This window comes from Paroedura picta, chromosome 5 (genome assembly GCF_049243985.1).
Source record: "Paroedura picta isolate Pp20150507F chromosome 5, Ppicta_v3.0, whole genome shotgun sequence".
In the NCBI taxonomy this organism is placed as follows: domain Eukaryota; kingdom Metazoa; phylum Chordata; class Lepidosauria; order Squamata; family Gekkonidae; genus Paroedura; species Paroedura picta.
The window spans coordinates 44,375,145-44,402,019 of NC_135373.1; the positions used below are offsets into that span (position 1 = coordinate 44,375,145).

The following is a 26,875-nucleotide window of genomic DNA, read 5'->3' on the forward strand; positions in this document are numbered from 1 at the left end:
TGTTGGAGGATCAGGAGAACAGGAAGCACCGTAGCTTTCCTTAGTCAGTATGGAATTACCCTTTTGGCTCTACCTCCTCTGAAGGCCATTTTGGGTTTCGCAATTATCACCCCCCCCCTCAGAATTCCAAATGCAATGCAGACTCAAATAGGTTGGGACTTCCTTTATTAATCTGGACTTCTGTTGTGCAATAAACCACAAGTTAACTTCCCTTTTCAACACTGAAACAGCCTCCAAGCAGATGTCCCAATAAGAGTCACTACTTTAATGAGCAACTTGGCATTAACTTTATTCTATCTTCAGTATAATTTTTAAGTACATAAGAAAAGGGTTTTTTTTTCTTTTTTCCACAAGCCTCGAGAGAAATACAAGTCACAGGACAGTCTCAAAATAAGAAAAGATTGCATATCTTTTGGTAAGTTCCATTTCAGTGAAAAAAAGTGAACTCATTAAATGTGGCAAGAAAGGAAATAAGATATGCTATCCGAGACACCAGGAACCAAGCGCATAGGCAGCTAGCTCCCTTTTGTGGCCGATACAGTACCATGCCTTCAGTGCCTGAGCGCAACTGTTGCGGTGCCCCTGCCAACACGCAAACTTTCTGCACAAAGAAAAGTTAAGCAAAAAAAGGAAGGAAGCAGACAGCCGGGGGTGGGGGAGAAGTCTTCCAGCTTCTATATAGCAGGGGTAGTCAAACTGCGGCCCTCCAGATGTCTGTGGACTACAATTCCCAGGAGCCCCTGCCAGCGTTTGCTGGCAGGGGCTCCTGGGAATTGTAGTCCATGGACATCTGGAGGGCGGCAGTTTGACTACCCCTGTTCTATAGCGTAAATTGATTTCAATTAACTACACAACTGACTGCAATGAGCTTGTGCTTACAAATAATTAAATACTGGACTGGGAATGATCACTCAGCCCTCCCTAGGTGCGAGGGAAAGGGCAGGTGCTGAGAAAAACCGTCCTGAAAGGCTGAACATATGAGAATGTCCAGTTGCTCAGAAGAGGGGACCCTTTGGGCACAGCTTTCACGGGGGAGGGGGGCCTTGAATGGAAGAGGGTTAGTGGCAGCTTTTTAGCTGCTGGCCAGACACCTTGGAGGGGTGGTCTTGTGGCACTGATAACCAAGAGGTCTCCCCGACATCATGGCACAACACAGAATTTGTTTTTGTTTTTGTTTTACACTGAGCACATAGGAAGGGGAAAAAAATCAAGGAGGAAGGAATTTTTCAGCCTTTGGTCCAGCAAAGCCACTCCTGGAGTCTTTTGAACACCCCTGATTAGAATAGAATTGCAAAATTTAATTTGTTCCCTTGTAACTTCCCCCAAACACACCTGGCAGATGTACTTTTAAATGCACACATCACAGGGGTTGCTATACCCTGATACATACTGTGTTTCTAAGAAGGAAAATAACCTCTCTCTTAAATGAAAGGGCCTCTGATACTGGCCCCAAAGTCAATGGGGGGGGGGAGAAGAAAGATCAGACAAAAGATTGATTGGTGACGCAGTTTGGTCTGACGGGGAGGGAGGAATGCAACACCATTCCCCACTGATCAACCACCAGAAAGAATCAAACAAGTCCTGCCGCATCCTACCTCAAATCCCAGCCTGAGGTTAATTTTCAGTGAAGGCAGGTAGATGTCTCTCAGGTAGGGCAGAAGTGGACTGACAGCAGCGGGGAAAATTACAGGAAAACTTAAAAAAAAATATCCCCCAAAAGCAGATTTGTCCCACAGTGCTGGTGGGGAGTGGGGAGGAGTCACGGGCCCAGTCGGCTTATCCAGCTATTTCTGTCACCGTGGTGACTAGCTTCTGCCCATTCCACAGCGTCTTGAACTGCTCAGGGATCGGGAACTCGTTCTGGGGGAACAAAATTGTGGGAGTCAATACTGAAGCTTATCTGTATAGTATGAAGAAAAGAGGGTTAGCAAGTATACTAAGCGTGCTAAAGTGATGTGGAGGCAAAAGTTCTGTAGTCTTTACAGTTATCCACCACTGCACAGTATGGAAGAGGTCCACACCAGCATCACACCATCATGAGGTTTAGGTCAAGGGAAGAAGTTAATCAACACAATTCAGGGCAGACTAAAATATTTCACTGGAAACACACACCATTTGTGGAATGCACTGATTTTAAAAGGGGATCAGATTAATTTACAGACCTCACTGCTTATCTCTATGGCCATGATGCCTTAATAGAGCCTCTACGTTCAAAGGCATTATACCTTAGAATATTAGTTGCCAAAGAGCAAACTGAAGGAAAAGAAGAGTTGGTTCTTATATACCACTTTTCTCTAATTAAAGGAGTCTCAAAGTGGCTTACAGTTGCCTTCCCTTTCCTCTCCCCACAACAGACACCCTGTGAGGCAGGTGAGGCTGAGAGAGCCTTGATATTATTGCTCGGTCAGAACAGCTTTATCAGTGCTGTGTTGAGCCCAAGGTCACCTAGCGGGCTGCATGTAGGGGAGGAGCAGGGAATCTTAGCTTGCCAGATTAGACATTGGCACTCCTAACCATTGCATCAAGCTGTTGGCTTCATGCCCTGTTGTAAACTTCCAAGGTACAGTTAGGTGGCTGGCTACTGTGATAAACAGGATACTGGATTAGATGTATCTTTAGTTTGATCCAAGCACAGCTCTTCTTTTCTCCTAAGTTATGTTTTACATAAGAGGCCCCGTTATGCAGTCTCAAGGAAGGTATCAACTAAGTAGAACTGTTTCTTAATCCTAGGTCACAAGTATGAAAGGATCTAGAAATCTGCCAAGATCCTTTACAACACAAATCTTCTGGGCTGGTGATTTAGCCACAGGCCCATGAGTAATTTCCATCCAACTGGAAAGCTAGCAGAACCCCTCCACATGACTGGGAAAAAGACTTACAAAGTCGCCATTGTCCATGGGAACGAGAACGTTCATCTCTGAAGACTTGGCACTGACAATCTCGCATTCTAGGGAGTTCTTGCTTAGGTAAACATGACATCCGTCCGTCTTGTTGATGGATATAGTTGGCACTTTACCCAAAACCTAGCAAGGGTAGTAAGGATAGTTAGAGCTTCCTGGAGTGGAGAACCACAGGGCAAAACAGATAAGCAGCAAGGTAGCTTTCTACTTAATTTTTTTTAAAATGGTAGCATATATGGATCTCAGGCTTGTTTATCCTAAAGCCCAATGACTGTTTCACATCCCCATTCTGGGAACTGAGTGCTGGGATGGGCCGTTACCTGTACTTGGATGTCCCGACTGTTTATAATCTCAACAATGCCCACAACATCATCAAACACCAGTCCCAGCTTCTTACAGTTATCTGTAGAAAGGGGAGAGAAGGCAGTGGAAATGTTACCATCCCGTATCTTTTAGCCTTAGCATGACTCTTTAAACCAAAGTGCTTAACCCAGGTTTTCATGCCAGCAGGGGGAAAAAGAGGAGTGAGCAGGGAAGTACAAGCTATTGGTGACAGGAAAAAAACATTGTAGTCAAAAGCTGACCATCATGACAATTCTCCCCTTCTGGATAGAAGCCTGCTGACTTCAAAGTATCCCACAATTGCCATGCTGCTGATACACTTGCGGAGAGCCAAGGGATGCACAGCAGCAGCAACCCTCCAGGCTCCCAGAATTCACAAGAATTTGCATATTGTTGCTGCCATTGAAGGGTCTGCCCACACAGGGATTCTGTAACACGGGAAGTAGCTGTAGCCTGGAAAACACATGCCAAGTGGGTTCTGCTCCTGTTGGCCTTGCACCAAATAAGGGTGATTGGCACACTACCCCTTCTTGCCTCCCACAAGGGTGAACAATTGGAAACTTTTTAAAAATTCAGTCTCCTTTTCCAACAGCTCTGAACTCAAACAGGTCCCCCCCCCACCCCCAATATTCTCCTTCCTTCAAATCCCACTGCCTCCGTCTCCAGTCCTAAATGCAGCCCTAGCAAGTAGTCCCCGCAATTGCTCCTATTCAGCCTGCCCTCTTGTTGTCAGTATTGAGAGTCAACGGATCAAAGGAGACATTACAGCAGCCACAAGTTCAACCTGTGGCCACCCGGCACCATTATAGGAAAGACTGACCATTGAACAAATGCCATCAGGGTCCAAATCCAGGGTCCAAATCCGTGGCACTAGACAATTTTGTCCCCATTTTAGCCTTTTGAAATGCCTCAACAGCTCCCCCTGCTGCTTTTGGAGTACTTGAAAAGGCACTGGGGAGTCACTTGAGCCCCCCACATCATGGACACAATCAGGATTAGGTCTTGGTTCTCCCCTAAAATGGCTTTTGCCACCACAGGTCTAATGTGCAGTAGGGCCCTAAAGCTTCCAGGGAACCCAGATGTGTTTCTTCTTCTAATGCTTCCTATTGTCGCCTTATAAGGCAATGATGCAGTCCTTATAAGGTAGCCATGTTGGTCTGAAGCAGCAGAATAACACCTGAGCCAAGCAGCACCTTTAAGACCAAGAGAATTTTATTGAAGGTGTAAGATTTCATCTGCAAGCACATGTCTTCAGATACTGTGATTTTAAATGCTATGATTAGATTGCATTCTTCTTTATAGTAACTTATTTGTATTTTAAGGTGAAGAAGTGTTCTTACACACAAAATCTTAATAACTTCAGTAAACTCCTGCTGGTCTTAAAGGTGCCACCGGACTCAATTGTTGTTCTACATCTTTTATAGTTTGCTGTTCCCGCTGAGGTTTAAGGGGGATTACTCAGTGCTGTGCCTGCTTTCCAAGGAGGGCAGCCAACCATCCAAGTGGGGCCTGGAGTTCTCTCAGGGATTAAAACCTATTTTCAGACTAGAGAGGATCAGCTCCCCAAAAGGAAACGGTGGCTTTGGCAAACGAAATCTATGACATCACACCCTGCAGAACGCCCTTGCCAAGCTGCCTCCTTAAAGAACCACATGAGAATCTCTAGGATTTACCAGCCTGAAGGTGGCAACTCTATTTCCAGGTCAGGTAAGAACCATCAAGCACACTCATTCAGAACTCTGAGGTCAAGATGCAGCAAAAGGGGCTGGATACTTTTTGCTGCTTTGCACCAATCGGTTGAGTAGTCCCTTTTTGTCAGTGGCATACTTGTGTAGAAACCAGCCCACCAAGTTCAGGATATACGAGAGGAGCTTGCCATTGTGCACTTCCCCTTGTTCCCCTAGAGAAGGGACTCCGGAGCGCCTGCCTGTCTGCCCTGAACAGCGCACGCCCTTCCCCCTCTTGCTTCCTATGCTGATTAACAAGCCACCGAGGAACCTACCCAGTGTGATGGAGTTGATCTTCCCTTTGATGTGGAGTGTACTGTTTATGCACTTGTAGACGTAGGCCACCTGCTTCAGTTCAGTGTCACTGATTACCAAGTTGGAAGCACCCTCGTAGTTTTCCTAAAGCATGGAAGAGAAGAAGGCTGCTCATTGTCACATCCCTCAGGAGACAACCAGGAACCGCATCAAGAAACGTCTGGACAGTGCCAGATTCCTCGCGCCCTTATCACCAACAGCAATTAAAAAGCCCACCCTTCAAAGAAAACATGTACCCATGGACACTGGTTATAAGATCTTGGCCCTTTTCCCATTCCATGCCCCGCACTCCAATTGCAGGAGAACTTCCCTTTAGTTGAATGTTAATTAATTTTTCACTTGTATTCCACCCTTCCTTATTGGCTCAGGCCAGATAGCAAGAAGATTCCATACAGCGTTAAAATACAGGTAAGTTAATATAAAGAACAATACAATCCAATTATCACATTTAAAATTACATTTAAAATTTAAAACCAATCATCAGCCACCACCTTCTCACAGGTGGAAATTGTGGAGAATCTGTTTTGTCTATCTGGGTGGACTATCCAGTAGGGAGGCCAGGAATCCTTGATGTTACTTCTGGGCTCAACTATAGGCTTGGCAGAACAGACCCATCTTACTGGCCCTGCAGAAACGGTTAAAGTCCTGCAGGGCCCTGATCTCACTAGGTAGAGTCTTCTACCAGGCCTAGGCCCTGGTCGAGGCCAGTTTTACTTCTCTCCACCCCCACCCCGCAGCACCTTTCACTGTGCAGTCCCCTCCTTGTTACCCCAAACCATAAACTCAAGCATGCCCCCACATATCTGAAAGCTCTCCCCGCTGGGCAAGGTCAACTTCACAGGAGACTGACCAGCAGTGAAAGGATTTGGGCCTTAAATGAGACCAATGTAGACACCTAAGAATATACACGTATCTGAGAGCCAGGAAAGAAGAGGCTGAGGGCTGCACCCAACATTGCACTAAACACACCAAAGTTCTGCAGAGGCACGAGCTGGGTTCTGCTGTGCATGTGCCATTAGGTACACTGAGCATGTCTGCAAAGTTATTTCTGCTGCAGATGTGCCCTCTACTTGAAGCCTATTTTGCGGCTGCAACTTACGCTGTTGCAAAATCACTGGGCATGCAGCCACAGCCCACCCGAACAGCTATGAGGCCTAGATGCTAAGGCACCGCAAGACCACTCACCACTCTCCATTTCTTCCCTTCCAGCCCCAGGAAAGGAGGGTCCTTCCTTAGGGGCTGTTTCTGGGAGGGACTGATAGTAGAGGAAGGCTTGGGAGCTGTGTAAGGTTTTGGTCCCGTCCTCACTGGGCCACCTTGGTTCTTCAGTGCTGGGTTCTTGTGGGTCTTCATGTCATCGGACACATGCTTCAAACCTAGAAGAGATACTGTCATGGGTTTCCAGGACTGGGTTTTAGGCTGACATTCCCTGTAAGAATCTAACCCTCACAGAGGAAACCTTTCTTCATGCCTGCATGCTCCACAGCCCACAACACTACAGTGGCACTGGAGCACACTGAAACACAGCTCCTTCCTGCACACTAGCAATGCTGCTCCAGAAACCCTCACTTGGTCTGGGGCTCCTGATGTTACCTGAGGAGTAAAAGAAAGTAAGGGTGCACCTCCCCACATAAGAGCTTTCCAACACAAGTCCTTGAGAACTGGTCATTTGGGAGGTTTACAGTGCTTTCACTTTTTGTGCACTAAGAATTGCTATTCATTCTCTCTGGGAGAAAATTAAATGCTTGCAGAATTAGATGCTTAAGTTTTCACAATAATGGAAGTTTTTAAAGGCAGGCTCTGGGTCCAAACCATTCTGCAGATGTTCCATTTGCACCCAGAGGAAATCAGTAGCAATTGTAGGGCCCACTGACTGCGCTGTAGTGGGAAAGGCAGGTGCCCAGCTGTACCCGCTGTGTGTTTTGAGAACAGACGTGGCAGCTGCATTTACTGCGCAAGCACAGGGCTCCTCCTAATTAACAGATCTGTCAAAGGATAACAGGAGGAGGAAAAAGAGCTAATTGGCTTAGCTCAGAGATCAGAGCCGCAGCTCCTTAACACTCCTGGGGGATTTGCTGAACACAATGCAGTTCCTTTATTCCTAGAACACAAGACAAGAATTCCCCGCCTAGAGCTCTAGAGCTGGAGGCAACATAAAATCTGGTGCGTTACCCTCCTACTCTCTGATCCCACACTTCCTCACTCCCTCAACCACTACAATTCCCAGAATTCAAATTTCTTTTTCCTACATTAACATTACTCCTAGCTGTGAAGCTACCACCCTGCCACATACCATGGAGACTGAGTTCTCATCAGCCATGCAAATACATCTTGTTTGGCACATCAATATGATACAGTGGGAGCTTTAACTAAGATCCACGGTAGAGGGAGGAAAATCTTGACAGAATTAGCTCGAACCAGAGTTTAGCAAGCTGCAACCTGGACATATCGAGAACGCAACACATGTCCGAATCCACTAGAAGGAGCTTCCCCCCCACTGTAGGAAAGCACCCCCCCACCAGTGAAATGGATCTGTGGGACCCAACCCTGAGTCGACTTCCAACTCTGTCACTGGGAAGTTGCCTCAGCTGTCCCTGGCAAAAACTGCTGGGAAACAAAGTGCACACACGTGTCCCTTGCAGAGCCGCTGCAGGAGTAAAACAGATCCAGAGCTGCCAGTGATAAAACTACTGGTATAAACGCACCAGCAAGTCTATACAAAAATGGGTTTGCAGGACCCCACCTCTCCTGTGACTCAGAAGCTGCACACACCACCTCCTTTAACACCACTGTTTGAAACCTATACATTTTCCCAAGCTCACAAGACTGTAATTAATATGCTAAGCAAGCTTGCTTAGAACACAGATGAGTTCCCCTACTGCCCCTTGCCCCCCGGCATTACCTACCAGAAGTGATGGCTTCTCCTTGGTTGATTTGGGCAAAAAGCGCAGAACGGGATGCAGGGTCATCTGCTCCAGAATTTGTGGAGGTAGGAGGTGGCGGAGGTGGAGGCCCAGGTGGTAGGGGTGGGCCACAAGGAGGAGGGGGAGGAGCTGGAGAGCCCCCATCAGTTGCAGTTGCTATAGGTCCCTGGGGGAAAGGAAAAAAAAGAAAACCCAGGAATTTCAAATCAGTATGAGCAACAGAAGAGCCTGATAAATCCAGCTAGCCCAATTTCATCAGCTAAGGAAGGCTGACCAGGTGGTACCTGGATGGGAGACCTAGAAAGGAGACGGCTGGGCAGAAGAAGCAACCTCTGTTTGTCTCTTCCCTTGAAAACCCTGTTGTCATTAGTCAGCCACAATTTGATAGCGTGCAATTATGAGGAACAGAGCCCTGGGGCATATCTGAGGTGTGCAGATTTATTGTGGCACAGGCTTTTATGAGTTAGAGCAGGGAGCTGCAATCTACAGCTCCAGACGTACAGATCTAAATGCGGCTCGTTTAAAAAGAAAATGAAACCTGTAAGTTAAGGAATACTGGAGAGGGTAGGCGAGATGTTAGAATAACTAGAACGGCAGGGAAAGATTGTTCAGGGACTAAACAGCTTCTTCAAGATGCTTTAGGAAAGAGAAATGATAGACAGGAACAGCTGCCCAGGAATGCAATTGCACAGATTTCAGTCGGCGTTCCAAAACAACTACATAGTGTGTGAGTGTAAGGCTTACTCTGAGACCTCGCATGCGCAACTTCAGTAGAAATATTCAAGGATTATCAACACATACATCAATCATCAGCACTGTGAAGCAGCAAGCTTTCAATTATCTCAATATAAGTGCTTGCAGCAAAAGAGCCGACAAGAAGACGTGCACACACACACACACACAAGCTATCACATCCTGCCGTAACATTCAGCAGGCACTCACCGTTTTGCTCCAGGTCAGCCCAGTGGTGTGATGCTCCTTAATGTACGCCTGCAGCTCTGTCCAAATGCGCAGATAAGCCTTCACCCAGTTTACATGCTTCTTATCTCTAGGAGGAAGAGCCAGGCAAACTAATTGATTCCGGTAAAAGGGGAGGGGCGTATCTGAAACTCTGCCTAGGAGCTTTAGATGTTCTACTCCCCGGTTTGCAGGTGGAGCTCTCTGTACAACCTGGCCGTTCTGACCTCTGCTACAATCAAACTCCTTAGCCCACCAAAACAAACAAACCCTGTTCAAACTCACCTGTTTCTACCTTGGCACCATCTAACCTTCCAATTTAGCAGAAGGGCATTCCACTTCTGCTGGACTTTTTTGCATATTTATAAAGGGAATATGGCCGTATTAAAATGGGGATTGCTTGGGATGCTTTTACAAATAGACTGCAGTCACCGTACAAAATTCTTGTTTATGGATTTTGGTAATTTAGTTTTCGAATTTCTTATGTCATTTCTTAATACTGTTTTTAACTACATTGTAGCTTTGCAAGCCAATCTTATTTATTATCTAATTTATATGCTGCCACTCTCTAGAGGCTCAAAGTTGCTTACAACATTTTCAGTAAAAACATAGCTGAATTTTAAAATTTAACAATAAAATATTTTAAAACCTACATTTAAAATCCCCAGAGCATGGTTTCTCAGTGTGAGCAGAGGGGAGGGGGTAAAGTGCTACCATTGTTCATTTTCTGGCAGAAAGTCTCCTTTCCATATCTGTATATGTTGGGTGTTCGTAGGGAGGACAACTAGTGGTAGTATTTTGTAGGCCTCAGGCATAGACCCCGTGGAATAGCTCTGCCTTGCAGGCCCCGCAGAACTGTTTTAAATCCCACAGGGCCCTGATCTTACCTGAAGAGCCTTCTACCAGGTCAGTGCCAGGGATAAGAAGGCCCTGACTCTGGCTGAGGCCAATTTGATTTCTCTGGGGCCAGGGATCTTGAGCAGGTTGTACTCTGAGGGGGGATAGGGGAGGAGATGGTCACGCAGGTGCCAAGACCCTAGACTGTTTAGGGCTTTAGAGGTAAGAACCAATACCATGAACCTGATTCAGTCCTCAATCTGGAGCCAGTGCAGCTAGGAGCATTGCTGGTAGAATGTGCTCTCCCCATTTGGTTCCTGCAAGTATCCTGGCCACCCCATTCTGGACCAGTTTATTATCTTATACTGCTCTATCACATTGCTAAAACTGGCTTGATCCTCAGCTAGAAAGGCAGACTACAAATAAATACAGCAACATCTACTTTGACACTGCAGTTAGGGACTCACTATCTGGGCTATGAAAGGTATTAAAAGACTGAAATCCACCCCCTGGGAACAGAAGCCCTGCAGACAACCTAGCTATCACACCACTACTGATTTGAAGCCCTTCCATGCTTGTGATTTGAAGCCCTTGCGCCCTTCACCTTCCAAGACTTACACATCTTTATATTCCTTGAGGACACGATTGCCATAAAACATGGCTGCGTCTGTCATCTCCTTCACATAAGGGCCTGGTTTGGGAGCCTACAAGGAGAGAATGCAACATCAGAACACGAATTCTGAAACTTTACCATAGCCCTATGTGAACAAGTGGAGAGCAAGCCTGCACTGGCTTTGTACCAACAGTTCTGGCAGTCTCTTCCCACAAAGAATCATGGGGATTGTAGTTTGGAGGATTCTACCAGGAATTCCCCACACATCACTACAGTTCCCAGGGGAAAATGATCCAGACTGATTTAAACAGAACAAATAACATCCTATAGTCCCACCAGTCCTCAGGACTAGAACAAACCAGCAGAGGGTGGCAAAGTATGCCATAAAATTAGCTCCATTTTAAAATTACATGCACCCAGTGGTAAGTCAATCCTGTATGGAATTACTTGCTGCATACCCACTGAGAATTCAGCTCTGGACAATATGGAGTCTTGGATGGACCCAACTCTGAAATCCTTACCATGGCAACCCAGCCTAGTGCAGGGATGCTCTCACTAACTGCTGAGAGGTGATTGAACAGTTCGCTGCCACGGTTCTTCTCCCGGAAGTCCTGGACCACTTGGATCTGTTCTGAGATTGGCTTCAGCAGGGATGAGAAGTTATTCTGCAATTAAAAGTTACGGTAGAAATTAAACTTAACCACAAAAATACTTTACACATTTCATTTCCCTGTGTTACCCCCCCCCCCCCCCCCCGCAAACACACACACAATTTAGATGGCTGGTACTATTGATGGGCAGGTTTTTATGCGACGCAGGACCACAACCATGACTTAAATAAGAGGTGTAACATCACAGCATTTTGATTCAGAGAACTTTTAGGGCTGTCACAAGGTGGGGTGCAGTAGGCAGAGCACCACAATAGCTTCCTACAGAGGTGGCTACCCAACTGCATCTGTGCATGAGTCACTTCTTGGCTAAAACCCTCCTCCCACAAGACTCTTGCAAGTAATTCTGTCCCATGCCTGCTTCAGGTGGGATGGAAATCAACAGTCAGTCACTCCCAGCACAGAGATACAATAGGAAGAACTGCCCTCAGGAAAGGCTACCTGCTGCCACTCTGCATGAGTCAGTGTTCTGGGCTTTTGTTCTGACTGGAAGCCATGCCAAGAACGATGACTCACAAAGACACACAAGAACAGCATGGGAGGGGACAACACTCCTCTAAGGGAAAGTGAATGTACACAAGCTAAAAGAAAATTCATCTTTCACTCTAAGGGAAGTACGCCTCCAGTTTTAATTCAGACCTCAGCTAGCAAATAACTGGGAAACAGAAGGGACGGAGGTGGCATTTGTGCAGCAGTGACAGGCTAGGACCTAGGAGACCCAAAATCTGAACCTGCATTCCACCACGGAAGGTTGCTGGGTGACCTTGGGCTAGTCACACAGCCACATATACCTCACTGAGTTCTTGAGATAAAATGGAGAAGGGGAAGAAAGGTGGGGCATGAATGAACAGAGTAAAAAGTAAATATATGCACAGCCAAACTGATATACACCTGTGTGGGCTAGAATCTTCTGACCCAGGCAGAAACCAAACAGTCCCACCCCTCCCCAATCTAAAAAGTCACTTTTCTGGGCTAAGAGAATCACTGGAATCACTTATGGACTAATGACTCAGCAAACATCACCCCTGGCACACCACTATCTGATAAATTATGCACAGCACTGACTTAATATCTAGGCTTTGGCATTCTGGAGAACAAGGCTTGGAGAATATTATGGCATTTTGACATTGAAGGTATTATTTAAAGGAGAGAGTGTGTTGTCACCCCCCCCCCCCCCCCAAATCCATACACTTTGCAGTCACTCTTGAACACCACAGGTTTCTCTACACTTACTGCTGCTGGTTGCTGGCACTGGGATGCTGTTACCAGGAGCGCTCGCTCTGTCATCAGTCCCGAGTGGACCATCTTAGCCTTCCAGAGAAAGAAAAGTATACATGACAGCAATGGTTTTACCTTAAGCTAACAATCAATAAGGGATTGGGATGTACACCTCTATATACGACCGGTGACCTTTCAACTCTTACTACAGTTCAAAGATGAAATTCACAAGTAAAAGATCGAAACAAAGTCTACACAAACTATGAATGTAAACCATGAGGAAAGAACTGGGACAAACCACTGATGCCCCTTCATACCCCCCAAAAAACCCTTGTCTGCTTTCACCATCAATTTGCTACTCTCCAATCTAGGTTTTCTTTAAAGCATTTCAAGCACACATTTTTCAATGAAGAAACCTGAGGCTTACGTGTTTCAGGACATCGCCACCAATTTCTTTGCTTATCTTCATGTATTCGGCTACTGGACCAGCCAAAAGAGAGTCAAAAGCTTGCACGTACTCAGCTAGTCCTGTAGAGGGAGACAAAGCAAGGCTAGGAGGAGAATTGGAGGGGGAGCAGCTGGGCTTGGTCTGAATTTATGTGCAAATCGTATTCACAGTATAAGCATCCCAAGACAGGAAGCATTAGAGTTACTTGCAGGAAGCATTAGAGTTATCAGAATCATCTGAGAACTGAGACTGTTGCCACGTGAGAACTGTTGCTCCTTTAAAAACAAGCAGCTGGATTCTGCAAGGGGGAATGCATGCCTACAGCCAATGTGCTAAGCTTAGTGTCAATCGTGTCTCTTACTGTTCTGAGAGCCTTCTCCGTAACCACCTTGCGCACCAGGGCCGACGGACACCATCTCCAAGCGCCCCACAGCCTTCTCCAACCGTTCTACTAGGCTCTGCAACTCTGTCATCTCTCACCACCTGCTGAGGCAAACCACACATTAAGGAATGGGGAGGAAGCCGAGATGGCCAGTGTGTACATAAAGGCCACCTTATACTAAATAGATGCAAAATGTTAGACTTAAGCCTGAAACAGATGACGGTCTTTCCCCTTGCTCCACTGTGGTAAGGCTAGAAACCAGCCCTCTCAGCCAGAAGCCCAACAATTTCTCTGAGCTATGAGACAGAACAGCCCTGGGATTTTGCTTTTGACAGGCCACATGGCAAGCACTGGCAACATCAAAATCGGTGCCCTGTCCCTAATAGTTCTGTACCCCCAAAAAATGGTCCTCCGTGCTTCCTGGAGATTTAGACAAGTGCTGATTTTAGTAATTACTACATCCTAGCACTCTACCGAAGGAGCATGTTCATCTACATAAACAACCGAGTCCAGTCTTTGGGAATTTAAAACCCCATAGCTTCAACTTCAGTCACCAGCTGTCCTTGTTTGTTCACAGGTGCTAGTCTGACATGCATTTGTATGAGGAGGGTGACACAAGAGCCCAATTGAGATCCTCACAGCTCACTCCGGAAGTGTGCACCCCCAATAAAATTTCCCTCCTATCTTTCCTTGTCAGAGTTTACCGCGATGAAGGGTTAAAACTCCACTTGAACCCTTACAGCCTTGAACTCTCCCTGGGCATTCATTGTGGTATACCGTTACACACTGCACCCAAGTGAACAGAAAAAAAGGGGGAGGAAAGAATTCCTGCAGGAAAATGCAGAAAGCCAAATCTCCAGTAAGTTCCCAATTGCTAAGCCATGGTTGAGAGACCAGGACTGTGTCAGCATGAAACTCAGGAGAGCACAAAGCTAGCTCAAGCCCCTCGTGCTCTTGTGGTATGAAAACACGGAAGTGCTTGAGCTGCTGCTCATTGTGGGAACCAGTCCTTAGAAGCCCTGTCTGTATCCCATAGTTTCCTATTCCCAGAAACCTGGCAACAGATCTCCAATACTTCTATATGAATTACGGGCAGCTCTCCAACTAGCCATCTGGGACTCCTGTCAAGAGCAAACCAACTTCCCCCAACACCTCCTGCAGTTATAGGTATAATGTTATAGGTATAATGGGATGCCAGACGGCATTCCTTCCTCAATGGCTTTCCCCAGCAACTCCAGACAAGGAAAACAACTTAAAACATTTCCCATCCAAGACCTCAAAACCACCAAATGCGAAAAGCACCAAATGCTAAAGAGACGCTGGAGGCCACAGCAGGTTCCCTGCGGAAGGCAGAGAGCTCCCTTCTGTCCCAACCAGGAACAGGCAACCATTGTGCTTACCTGAGGTCGAGAAAGCAGCCACAAAACCCATTTGAGCAACACAAGGCTGGCGATGGCCAGAGCTAAATTAGCATGCCAGGCCCAGGCACGTGCCAAGGCAAGCAGCTGCCCAAGGCAAGGAAACAATTGTGCCCCTGTTCTTGCCTTTCCCTGCAGGATCTTGTTTTCCAAGGGTTGCTGAAGAAAAGGCTTGAGGCATGTGAGTTTTCTTAGCTGCCTCCCCCAGGGGCAGCTAACAAAGCCTGCCATTAGCCTTCTAAACTGGAGACCCATTTAGGAGTTCGCCCACAAGCAAGCTGAAATAAGGGGCAGGCAGGGAGGGGCTGGCCAGTCACTTTCTTTCAAACTGCAGCAGTCATCTGGAAGATGAATCAGACTGCCAGGCCAAGAACAAAATTCCCTTATATCGTCAAAGAGCTCAAAACTAAGCCAGCCAACGTTTTTATCTCCAGGCACTGGGAGCAGCACTGGGCCTAAAGCGGAAAAGGGCTTGCTAAATTAAGCTTCAGGATCTTTCACCCTTTGCATTCCAGACTGCAGACAATGAATGGCACACAAATTTTGCAGCATCCATGCAGTGTGCACGTGGGTTTCGCTGGCAGATTGGAAGGAGCTCTGCTGCCAGCCCAACATATGAGCTGTTTGCTCTTCCTGTCTTCAGCAGGTATACAGTTCAGAGGCTCAAAACCTCTGTCTATTAGCTCTGGTTTGCACTGTGTGGCCCTGGACAAGCTGGCACATAGGATTGAGGACCAGTCAAAGACTTTTTTTGTTTCATTTAAAATTGTACCTTGAAACTAATTTTCAATTGGGGCTGTTTTTCAGGGAAGTATTGTTAAAATCTGATAAGGATCCCTGCAGGGAGAAAAGTAAGGAATAACTATTCTAAGTCTAACCCCCTGGAGTTCAGACAGATCCACACTCATACACAAGGCCATGAAAGCTGCTTGCTTGCCCTTAGATATAGTCTCATACTCCCCAGGAATGTGTTGTAAGATGGAACCATGTGTGTGCTGACCGTGTTGTGACTCCTTCCAATGCAAACTAAGTGTGCCACTCCCCCACCCCATTAACAGACAGCGAACAGTGCAGGACTGCAGTATAGGGAAGATTTTTCTCAGCCTTGGTGGGCAAGTATCAATGGGCCCTTGATGGATGGATAAAATAAGGCATGCCACTTGTTAGCATTATATTGATCAAAACACCAAGGTCTATCAAGTTATGCGGTTAGTATCATATGTTTCTTCTGCAAGCTCTATTACAATAGAAAGAGAGACAGGACTGTTCCACATACATCACACTGTTACTGAGTGTTCTGATGATCCTTAAATTAGACAGCCGGCCTGGGTAGGGCTGTTGGATGCAATTGTGCTGCTCCCACTCACCAAACGTACTGGCCACAGAGAAGAGGAAGAGAACAGCTTCCTTCCTGGAACAGCCAATTTGTCTCTGCTTCCCCTTTACAGGAAGGCCAACATCTACTACAGACAGTCACTGCTATGCTAACTCAGATTGAGCTCCTAAACTTTCCCTTCTACATAAAAAAATATTACCTTACTTTCACATGGGGTTTTCAATGGCCTCTCAAGGCAGGGAATCACAGGCCCATGAAGTCTACATTGAACAATTGACAGCATCTCATGCCAATAAGTTTTAATTTGCACGCAATTCTGCTGTTTGTTCACTCAACAGAGAGCAGGTCATATCTTCTGTATGAAAGACTGAGTGCAGAAATGCTTCCACAGCAGTGACAAATTATGTAGGATCCTGGCTGTCAAGGAGAGCAATCTCGCTTGAAAGGATGAAGGTTAAGCAATGGTCAAGAGCTCCCATCTACACTTTAACAGCAGAGGCTACAAACCTAGGGACCAGTTACAGAAACAACCCCTTCAGACCTCCCTTCTCAGCACAGGAGGCCGCAAATAATCTCGTGCAGGGCTTTGCTTTTGAAAAGGCAAAGAAGTGATATAGTGGAAATTTCCTCCTACCAATTCAGAACCCTGGCTGCAAACCACTCTGATGAGGCTGCGCTAAGCCCAGCATTTCAACTACGCTACCAGTTCTGGAAAAGCAGCCACATTTTGCTGCATCTGATTAAAATAATTACATCTTGAATACTCCTTTAAAACACATCTGAGACAGATCATGACAAAATTAAGAAATCCCAGCATAAAAATAAAATACACAGTGAACACACTGAAACCACAGTTTCCTGTGGCAGAAGCAGAGCGGGGGGAAAAGAGCTCAGCACACACAGATATAGCAGTAACAGCAGCCAGGGAAATGGGAAGAAGAAAATCAATATTCAAAATACCTGGAGAAAATACACGTTTATATCTGGGGAATAACGGCAAAGCAGGGTGACTGGTGACCGTGTAACCAACAACAGCAGCAACTTCTTCAAAAGAAACGGGCAGTTGAGATTTCACAACAGCATAACTTTGCAATATACGTCCACAAAGGTATTAGTTCATAAACTTTTTGCATCGCCTGAACAAAAGAATGCCCTCCAATTTACAAGGGAATACCTACCCAAAGACGGTTCTAACCCCCCACAGCCAATACGTATCTAGTTATTTGAATTCCCTTCCTGTTGCAAGTACACAGACCTACGTTGCTTCCACACATCTCACACTGTTAGGGACCACAGTACATGAGGCATGGACTGGAGGCTTGGGACAACCTGTCTCTTCCTGATTTATGTTATAGAAATTGCAAACTGACAGCTGAGAAGATTTCCAGCTAGCTTCCTTGCAGTCAGACCAGGACAATTCACCGGAATTGTTGAGGACTACCTCCAGGACCCCACTTCCACACTCTGTCCTGCTGACTTATATGCTTAAGTGAGAACATTTGGGAGTGGGCCTGTTTTATGCTAGTGTGTGCTATGTGTGAATAATGCTGGGGAAGCAGAAGGAAAACGAGAAGAACCAACATGAGATGGAGTGACTCAATAAAGGAAGTCACAGCCTTCAGTTTGCAAGACCCGAACCAGGCTGTCAAAGCTAGTCTGTTCTGCAGGTCATTAATTAATGGAGGCCACCATAATCAGAAGTGACGTGAAAGCATCTGAAACACACATGTGCACATGCGGCAGATAATGGGTTCTGGACAAGGAGAATCTTTGCATTTAAACACTGAGCAATGGGAAAGTGGCTATCATAGAACGCTCACACTGGAAGAAGGTGGTAGGAGATAGGTGGGTTGAGTCAGTAATTATATCTAATTCTGAACACAGTTAAAAATGTGGCTGGTTAAAGGCTATATTCAAAGAAGGGAATCATAAAAGAGGAAGGGACCGAGATGCAGGTTTGCAGAAAAATCCCAAACAAAAAGAGTGGGAGAGTTACATTAAAAAAAGCAAAACAGAGCAGCATTGTATGCCTTTAGTACATAGTGTTTGGTAGGTAGGGGATTGTGAGGAGTTGACCAAAGGAATGGGGAAGGAAGAAACAGGCAGCATGGGAGAGCAAGGCAGTGAGACACAAGGAGCAGGTAGCGGCAAGGAAGGTGAAAGAAGTGGTTCCAGGTAGGCGAGTGAGCTGTGTAAGCAGCAGTACAGGCAGCTGTGGAGAAGATAGCACAAGAAAGCAAGAAAAGAAGCAGTGGCAGAAGGGAGACAAACAGATTGAGTAGGTGGGGGAACATAGGGGGCAAAAAGCTGTAGGAGGAAGCTGCAGGATTGCCCTCTCACACCTCCCTGTTCTGTTTGTTCTATTCAATTGTGTTCATCAGCCTCAAGAGTCCCAAGATAAAGCAGAATGTAATGATGAAAACTTGCTAGAATTATGGGGAAGTGAAGCTTAACACATTTGTCATGGCTCTTCTTTGCACTGGCCAAATCTAGCAATTTTCACATCAGAATTCTGAGGTTATTTCCAGTTAACGGGCCACAGGCCAGGGTACCGTTCTCGACCACTGAGCCCGCTGCATTCCACATGGGCCTTATCGGATTAAAGCACTATTACCTCCGTCTGATTGCATTTCAGATACAGGGATTACTGGCAGCCTGAAATCTCAGATACAGAACAGTTTCTAGCTCCATAAGCAGTTTATTACAAGCTGCTGCAAGTTTGGCTCCTAGTGGAATGCAGGGCTCCCCTGGATCTTGGCCAAAGAGAGCATGGCTCCTGAACATCAGGAAACAGCATATCTCTCTAGAATGTCAGGTTTTCTTGCGGTCTGGCAAGGAAACCCCGACTCTTTCTGAAGTACGTCTTGCAAACATAGAACTCAGCTGAAAAATGCCTTATATCTCCTTGCTATGGGAGTTGATCTATATGAAAAGTATCCCTCAAACTCACTGGCCTTGCAAGCTCTAATTGGGAAGTCATTTAAAAATGTGCTAAGCATTGCTTGTTTCATTAACCATGTGGGTACACTTAAACCATGCTGAAACAAGTCCTCATGCATGGAGAGTATGTACTTCCAAAGGAGAAGGAAATTGCCATTTAGTTTGTTCAGTGCTAAAGATACATCTGATTGTGATGAACACAAGTTCTGGATTGCAGGCTCACTTCACAGCATGGTTCTACATGGTGTTTTCAATCAATCTTCAACCTTGGTTTATGTATTATTTTGTTAGGGCTAAGGGGAACACCTGACCATGGTGATCCGTGCAACTGTCACTTCTAGACTTGACTTCTGTAACTCTCTTTATATGGGCCTTACCTTACACAGCTGCTAGGGTCCACTCCGGGTCATGTTGGAGGGCCCATATCCAGCCTGTGCTGAGGCAGCTACGATGGCGGCCAATTGCATTCCGAATCAAGTTCAAGGTTTTGGTTCCTGGCATAACCTTTACGGTCATTTGCTGTCCGGGCCCTGCATATCTGAGGAATGGCTTGTCTCTTTATGCCCCCCCCCCCGCAGGTCTCTTCTCTATGAGAATGGTTCCTGGCCCATGGGAAATGCGCCTGACCTCAACCAGGGCCAATGCTTTTTCAGTCCTGGCCCCGACCTGGTGGAATGAGCTCCTGGAAGAGCTGAGGCCTCTGACAGAGCCATCACAGTTCCGTAGGGCTTAGAAGATGGAGCTCTTCCTCCAGGCATTTGGTTGAGGCCAGGCTGTGGAAGATGTTCTGAACAACTAGGTCAAAAAGCCACACACACACCCGGAGGCTGGTGGGCAGTGGGTGCAGGGAAAGGGCATCAGCCCATGCTGGACTGGTGATGGGGGAAGCAGTTTACTGTAAATCAGCATGAGCTGGATTAGTCCAGAAGTGGAGGTCAATACTAGGGTTGGGTGCTTCAGTTCCCGACGCAGCCTGCACCTCGGGGGGGGGGGGATCAGCACGCCAGTGGGCGCACATACACAGGCGTGGAGCTGACACCTGCGCCTACACCCCCCCCCCCCCCATGGAGCTGGCTGTGTTGGGAGAGACCGGCTGCCAAACCGCTCAACCCTAGTCAATACATTTTAAAATAAAATAAACTGTGGCTATGTATTATATCTGCTGAAGGCCACAGATGACACCCCATTTTATTCTTCCATTATGTGGCTTGCTCCAATAACAAAATCATAAGCATTTTCTTCTTTAGAACTTAAGCTTCCATCCACTCTACCTGCTGAGTGGCTTTCAAACACATGGTTCATACACCGACATGCCCCTGAAGTGCTCCTTGTTCACTGTAAGTGCCTGAAAAACAAAACTCTCTTTAGAACGGCTTAAGCCACTGACTCTTTTTTTTTTAATGGCAGTTACGTTACTAGGAAATGGTGGGGAGGGAAGTCAAGCCACCCAGATTCTATTTTCCTGTCAGAGCAGACTTTTACAAGAGATGCTTTAGCGTTTTCATGCTATGTCGCTAAATTTCAGACAAACAGCCACAAAAAGCTCAGCAGGATGCTACTCTTCAAGTTTAAATGAGAAAAGAACATTGGACTGACCATGAAGATTTTGTCTTCATAAGGGTGAGGAGGACACTCTGATATGCATGGGAAGAGGGACCCAATGGTTCCAGAATGTCCTCCTCGTTCTCGAGAACTTAACTTTCAACTTACCACGAAGGTTCCTTTTTCTCAAGGATGCGGACACTCTTGTACCATTGGGCTCCTCTTCCCAGAAGAAGAATTGGTTCTTATATGCTGCTTTTATCTACCTGAAGGAGTCTCAAAGCGGCTTACAGTTGCCTTCCCCTTCCTCTTCCCACAACAGACACCCTGTGAGGTAGGTGAGACTGAGAAAGCCCTGATATTACTGCTCGCTCAGCCTCAGTATAGTGTGTGTGTGTGTTTTGGGGGGGGGGGGGTGTTTAAGAAGCCACAATGAGAACTTTAAAGCCCACCCTGCTGGTCCCTGTTATCTCTCCTCTTGTTCAGTCTCTGTTCCTTCCCTCCCCAAGACGGATTGTTTTGGCAAGCTCTGTACATACACAGGACTTGCTTTATAGTTTGTGGTTTTAATTCTCAATGTTTTTGAAGCTTTTGTGTTACCTGTGGTTTGCACTAAAACATGCCCTAGTCCTACCTTGCAGTTTTTCCGCGCTGCATGGGGGAACCATCTACAATCTACAAGATATATAATGTATTAGCATGGAATAATACAACCACACTCCTCTGCCACCAACCACGTCTTAATGTGGTGATATAAATGGCTCTCTCAGAAATGACACACCATTTTCACTTGGCGCGCAGCCTACCTTTGCTTTAGTTCTATGCCCATGGAACTGCAAAGACCGCAGAACTTCCCAGAGGCACTTGATACAAAAAAAACAAACACAAAGGTATATTTTGCTGCCAAATCTGTGATGGAAAGACAGCAAGAGTGACAGGAGTAATAAGAGGACTGTAATGAGAAGCTAATATGCAGAGGGAAGCAACAACCTTTCAGCTACCTTTGAATGCCATTACTTGATCACTCCTTTGGCATGAAACTGTTGAAGCCAGATGCTTATTGGAGCTAGCAACAGGAGCCAGTGTCGAGAGCCTTGATGGGCTGCTTAGGAAGTTCTTATCTTGTTAGTCTACACTTGCAGCTTGCTTGCCAGCAGGCCAACAATCAGGCTATAAGAAAATGCATTACTCTAAAGAAAATATTTCTGCTTGGGAATACACATGATGAACAGGCAAAGCCTGCACATCGTTTGAAACCAATGAATCAGAGAAGTGTGCAAAGATATTACAAATGTACAATATGCCACCCCACTTTTGGCAAATCTTTTATGAGGCTAGTGGCAGCCATATATCCCAAGTTACCACCTCGAGTTAACATGGTGCTTGCAAAGCTTACTTCAGCTATGATGCAAACCCACAGGAAGAGATCTTGGGTGCAGAAAACTGGAAGAAGAGTTAATCTAGGGTCCTCAATCTTTTAAAGTTTGAGGGTTCCTTTGGAATTCTGACATAGGGTAGAAGACATAACTCCAAGACAGCTACTACCACGGGAAGCAGCGCCAACCACAACATGTCAAAAGAGCGAGGTTATCCAAAACTCCGGCAATTGGTCTTCAATATTTCAGGCAGACGTTTTGCTTGACAGGAAGCTTTTAAAAATGAAATTATTGTGTTTGAATTTTTTTTATTATTATCTTCAGCTGTGCAGGGAATATACCTGCACTGTGTTTTTAATTGGGTAGTCAATCAGATCTCCAATGGCCAATCAGAAGCCCTTCTGGGCAAAAATCCCATCAGCTTTCTAAAAAACACTTAGAAGGTGCCAAAAAAGGTCTCAGCAGCTGCCATGTGCCCATGAGCAGCATACTGGACATCCCCGAACTACGCTATTCATGGCTGTAGAAAGCCTACACCATCTTAGGTGCCCTGAACAGCCTTGCAAGCACATTGGTTGACCATAAAACTTTTTAAATGGTCTTCCTACTGACATTTTTGTTCAGTGTTTGTGTGGCATGGTGATAATCTTAAATGCAACAGAGAACCCAACAACCTTCCAACACTACAAACTGCTTGGTTGCCCCAAGGCAATTCTTATTTGCCCTGTATGATTAGGTGCACACATGAGCTTGATTCCCAAGTCAGGAGGCTGATGCTCAAGAGGCCAGACTCCTGGGCACATCCTACCATGAACTTATCCTGAGCAGGCGTCATTGACTTAAATGAGGCACGTGCTTCTCGTCTGTCCAGCACTGACAACGTACATTATGCTCCAGTGACAATAGAACTAAACAACCATCTCCACACAGAGAAGCTGACATCTAAAAGGAGACTAGGGGCAGATGTAACAAGGGAAATATGAGAATGTACAGTTTTGCACAACTTGGCTTTGTTTCAGTTAAGGACCAAGGAGCAATGGAGATAAGCTGAGGGAAAAGGTGAGGGATGAGAAGGTGGCACCTACTGGGGGAAGGGGTTTAGGCATAAAGAGCAGCAACAGAAAATGAGCTAGCTTTTTAAAAGAATTGCACAAAGTGATTGAGGCTTTAATAATTATACAAGAGGTCCTACTTGGGGAGGGGAGAACAATCTTGCATCAAAAATGTTTAGCATAGGGCATATCCTGATGTTTCTCCAAGGAATTCAACAACATATTGAGGGCATTTTCATTTTATTTTACCATTCATGAAAGGTAACAAGAAACACAAAGTCACCTGGCTGGTTTTATTTTTATATATACGGCTATTTTACATACTCAGCATATGGACTCCCCAAATCAGATACATTTAAAATTATGTTCTTAAACATGCAGATAAAAGACAAGGCAAAGCAGTCAACTGAGCTATTTGCAGTCTTTCCTAAAAAGGAAACTTATTAACCAGCCCCCTACTGTTTAGGCAAGACCTGGCCTGGCATGCCTCCCTGGGAAGGAAGTTTGAGGAAAAAATGCTACTACAGATAATGTCCAGGGCTATCTGGTCAATCTCTTCTCATACTCTGGAAAACAAGGAAACACAAACAAGCTCTGTTCCCACATGGCTCAGCAGGTATTTGAACTCACGTTTCTCTCCCCACACCCAACAGCCCTGCAAGAGACACTATAAAGGAGAGAATGCAGACACAAAGTACCATTCTGAGGCACCGCTTTAAAGAGAGCAGAGTGATCATTTGTTTCCAACTATTAATCCAGGAAGTTGACAGAAAAACCCAAACCTCTATATCCTGCCTTAATGGGGCACATCTGTAAGTAAAGCTCTCCTATTAAATTGAGTTGAGCATGAGAAGTGCACCTGGGAACAGTTATTGCTTCTCATACAGCTAAGTAACTGGTTTCCCCTCAGTTCTGTTAAGTCTTGTGGGGAGAAAAAAACAAATAAACTTTGCCCCCCAAGAATTCATGCTAAATAGGTCCAACGGTTTCTGACTAACCTGAAACACACAGCGCTTTGAAATATTTTCAGTCTCAGAAGCAAGAGAAAACTACTGTTTCTTTAGATAACTAACTACCAGGATCCTGAGACACGATATACTGTATTTTACAGTATATTTTACACAGGGCTCCTACCCAACAGGGGAGAGGTCAATATCACCTTTGTAAACATACATGCCTTGCTGGATCAAACCAACCTTCAGATAACTCAACACTTCGCAAGCATGAAGGTGACTACCCTCCTTGGGCCGCTTCAAAAATCTTGATACCCAGATATGCTACCTCTGAACATGCAAGTTCCATTTAACCATTAAGTTAAGTGATGACTGTTGACAGACTTACCCCCTAGGAATTTACCTTTTTAAAAGTTAAAGCAATCCTTGCATCCTGAGGGAGTGAATCCCTTAAGTTATTTATGCACCATGTAAAATAATACTACTTTATCTCTGTGCAGAACCTACAGCTAATCCATTTCACTGGGCGATTCCCAAGTTCCAGGAGAACAATGAGAAAGGGTGAAGCACCTCTACTGACAATTGGACATGCTCCTCTCTTCAATTATTACTCAGCTGCACTTGGCACATACCAGCATTGCTTCCAAAGGATTCTGCCTGGCCCACTCACAAGAGAAAAACTGCAAGGCCATATAGCTATTTTATCCAGTAGCTGCCCCAGCTCACTTATCTATGTGAATTACAAAGCTCTTTGCATCCACACATGCCAGACTAGAAACTGCCAACTCATATACAGCAAATAGTGACAAAACTCAGGAAGAATGGAGCCAACTCCTTATGGAAGAACTCCTCTTGGCTCCAACACCCAGCTTCCTAATACAGTCTCACACACAGCTACTATCTGAAACATTTTCCTACCACCCGCCAGTATACCCAGGGCCAGGTTACTGCCTTCATTCTCAAAAACTCCTATATCAAGATGGACCCAACTTCAGCCTCCCCACTGCCTTGTTCAGACTGCACACTGCTTGTATGAAAAGCACACTGCTTTTATTCCTGCCAACTAAAGGTAAAGGTATCCCCTGTGCAAGCACCAGGTTATGTCTGACCCTTGGGGAGACGCACTCTAGCGTTTTCATGGCAGACTCAATACAGGGGGGGTTGCCATTCCCTAACCCCAGTCATTACCGTTTATCCCCCAGCAAGCTGGGTACTCATTTTACCGACCTTGGAAGGATGGAAGGCTGAGTCAACCTTGAGCCGGCTGCTGGGGTTGAACTCCCATCCTCATGGGCAGAGCTTCAGAATGCATGTCTGCTGCCTTACCACTGCGCCACAAGAGTTGGGAATCCTACCAACTATTCGGGCACTATTTTCTCCACACTGCATCCCTTCTGCCATTTTCACATTTAACTATAGTTTCACCCACGATTGTCTATTTAATTCAGAATTTAACAAGATAAGCACCATAGCTATGATGGTAACCAGTTTCTAAGGTAAAGCTTTTGTTCCCACTATTTTTTTACAAAATCAGATACCAGTTGGCTAACTTGCACATTGCCTTTTCAAACAATGCATCTCTTTTCTGAAGCATCTTTCACAGTGCATTCATACATCTCTTCACCCCATCCAGTACATATTTCGGCTTTTCCAATACACCATACGGTATTCTAATTATATACTCTCTCTATCAAAGTGCTTCAAATGTACGAACAGATATTCTTCCTTTTCCACCCACACTAAAGCCAACACCCCACTCATTCATCCCAACAAAAAACATTCAGCATCTAAATGTCACTTCCTACTGACTTCTTTCCTCTGTGAAAATGGCTGTGATCAAGAAAAGGAGATGCTCCAGGGTTGCTTTTTAAAAAAATGTACTGGGTTTTCTGGTGAAGGTTTAATTCTGAGTCCTGCCAAAACGTCCATGTAACACTGACCATTTAAAAACGGCCTGAAGCCCTGGTAGATTTGCAACTGCTGGAAACTCTTCATGAAGACGACTTCTGCATAAATGGAATGCTAGCCAAGTCACCTTCGGCCCTGCCTGATGCAGCAATAATAATTTAATGATCTTATTCGAACAGCCACAGAAGGCTGACGAGACCTGTATCAGGAACGAGACTGTCAAGCACGTGACAGATTGGAATTGCCTCTCCCCCTCCCCCCCCCCCGGTAAAGCCTAAGCGTCACCTCGCTGGGGCAGGACCAAACTCGTGTGTGTGGGGGGGAAACCCACATGCAAACGACCCCGGTCTTTTGCCTGAATGAGGAAACGGAAAACACAGCGGCGTGACACTGGCAGCCGCCAGAGAAAACTAACCGCGCGAGGTCTGTTCCAGCCAGAGCCCACCGGCACCTCCCCCCCCCCCCCCGACTAAGGAAAAACACACAATTCCAGCCGAACTGTGAATCAGAGCTCCCTTCCTCGGAGCCAAGCATGCCTATGGGCTTGCACCTCGGGCAGGGCCTCCCCTGACAAAATGCTTCCCCACCCAATGACTGCAATCATTAGGGCTATCTTTAACGCACATGCGACTCGGCCGCCCCCGCCCCAGACCCCGGCGTGCTGCCTGCTATTTTTTCGCCTTCAGCTCGGACATGCGTCATATCGACCCCTCAATAGGCAGTCAGTCACCTCCGGCCCCCGGCCTCACTCGCCCCTCAGTCCAGTGCAAGCTGAGTGAGGCGCGGGGGTCAGACCGGCCGCCCTCGCTTCTCAGGGTGCAGCTCTCCCACCCTCGCCCCAGCCCGGGCTCGCTCACCTCCGTCTAGCTCGCCTCTTCCCGGCTGCTCCACTTCCGCCTGGAGACGCCCAACCGCCCTCCCCGCTCCACTTCCGGCCCGGCCGGAAATACGCGCGCGCGCGCGCGAGGACTTCAGTCGAAGAAGAAGAGGGGGGAAAGGCGCGCGAGGAGGCGGGGGTA

General features: G+C 46.2%; 1 protein-coding gene across 4 annotated transcripts; it reads right to left on the reverse strand.

Moving 5' to 3' along the window:
* Positions 1-263: 263 nt before the first annotated feature.
* CAP1 (cyclase associated actin cytoskeleton regulatory protein 1) lies at positions 264-26,875 on the reverse strand. 4 transcript variants are annotated; one of them, XM_077337593.1, is made up of 13 exons: positions 26,714-26,875; positions 13,311-13,432; positions 12,929-13,029; positions 12,517-12,594; positions 11,137-11,280; positions 10,621-10,706; positions 9,151-9,256; positions 8,191-8,374; positions 6,470-6,660; positions 5,245-5,368; positions 3,221-3,303; positions 2,880-3,023; positions 264-1,860 (listed from the first exon to the last, which is right to left on the reverse strand). In XM_077337593.1, the coding sequence occupies exons 2-13, from the start codon at positions 13,420-13,422 to the stop codon at positions 1,777-1,779; spliced, it is 1,437 nt and encodes a 478-aa protein (XP_077193708.1). In that variant the 5' UTR covers positions 13,423-13,432; positions 26,714-26,875; the 3' UTR covers positions 264-1,776. The 4 variants fall into 4 exon arrangements, with proteins under 4 accessions (XP_077193708.1, XP_077193709.1, XP_077193710.1 ...); XM_077337594.1 differs by having other exon boundaries at positions 13,311-13,435; positions 26,714-26,790; XM_077337595.1 differs by lacking the exon at positions 26,714-26,875 and adding an exon at positions 26,587-26,607.

Bases quoted from the DNA above. Each gene is read 5' to 3' on its own strand.
- CAP1 (XM_077337593.1), bottom strand. From the start codon at position 13,422: ATGACAGAGTTGCAGAGCCTAGTAGAACGGTTGGAGAAGGCTGTGGGG. The intron at 12,595-12,928 runs GTAAGCCTCAGG...TTTCTCTGGAAG, and splicing joins GTGGCGATGTCCTGAAACAC to GCTAAGATGGTCCACTCGGG. The intron at 11,281-12,516 runs GTAAGTGTAGAG...TTTTAATTGCAG, and splicing joins AGTGCCAGCAACCAGCAGCA to AATAACTTCTCATCCCTGCT.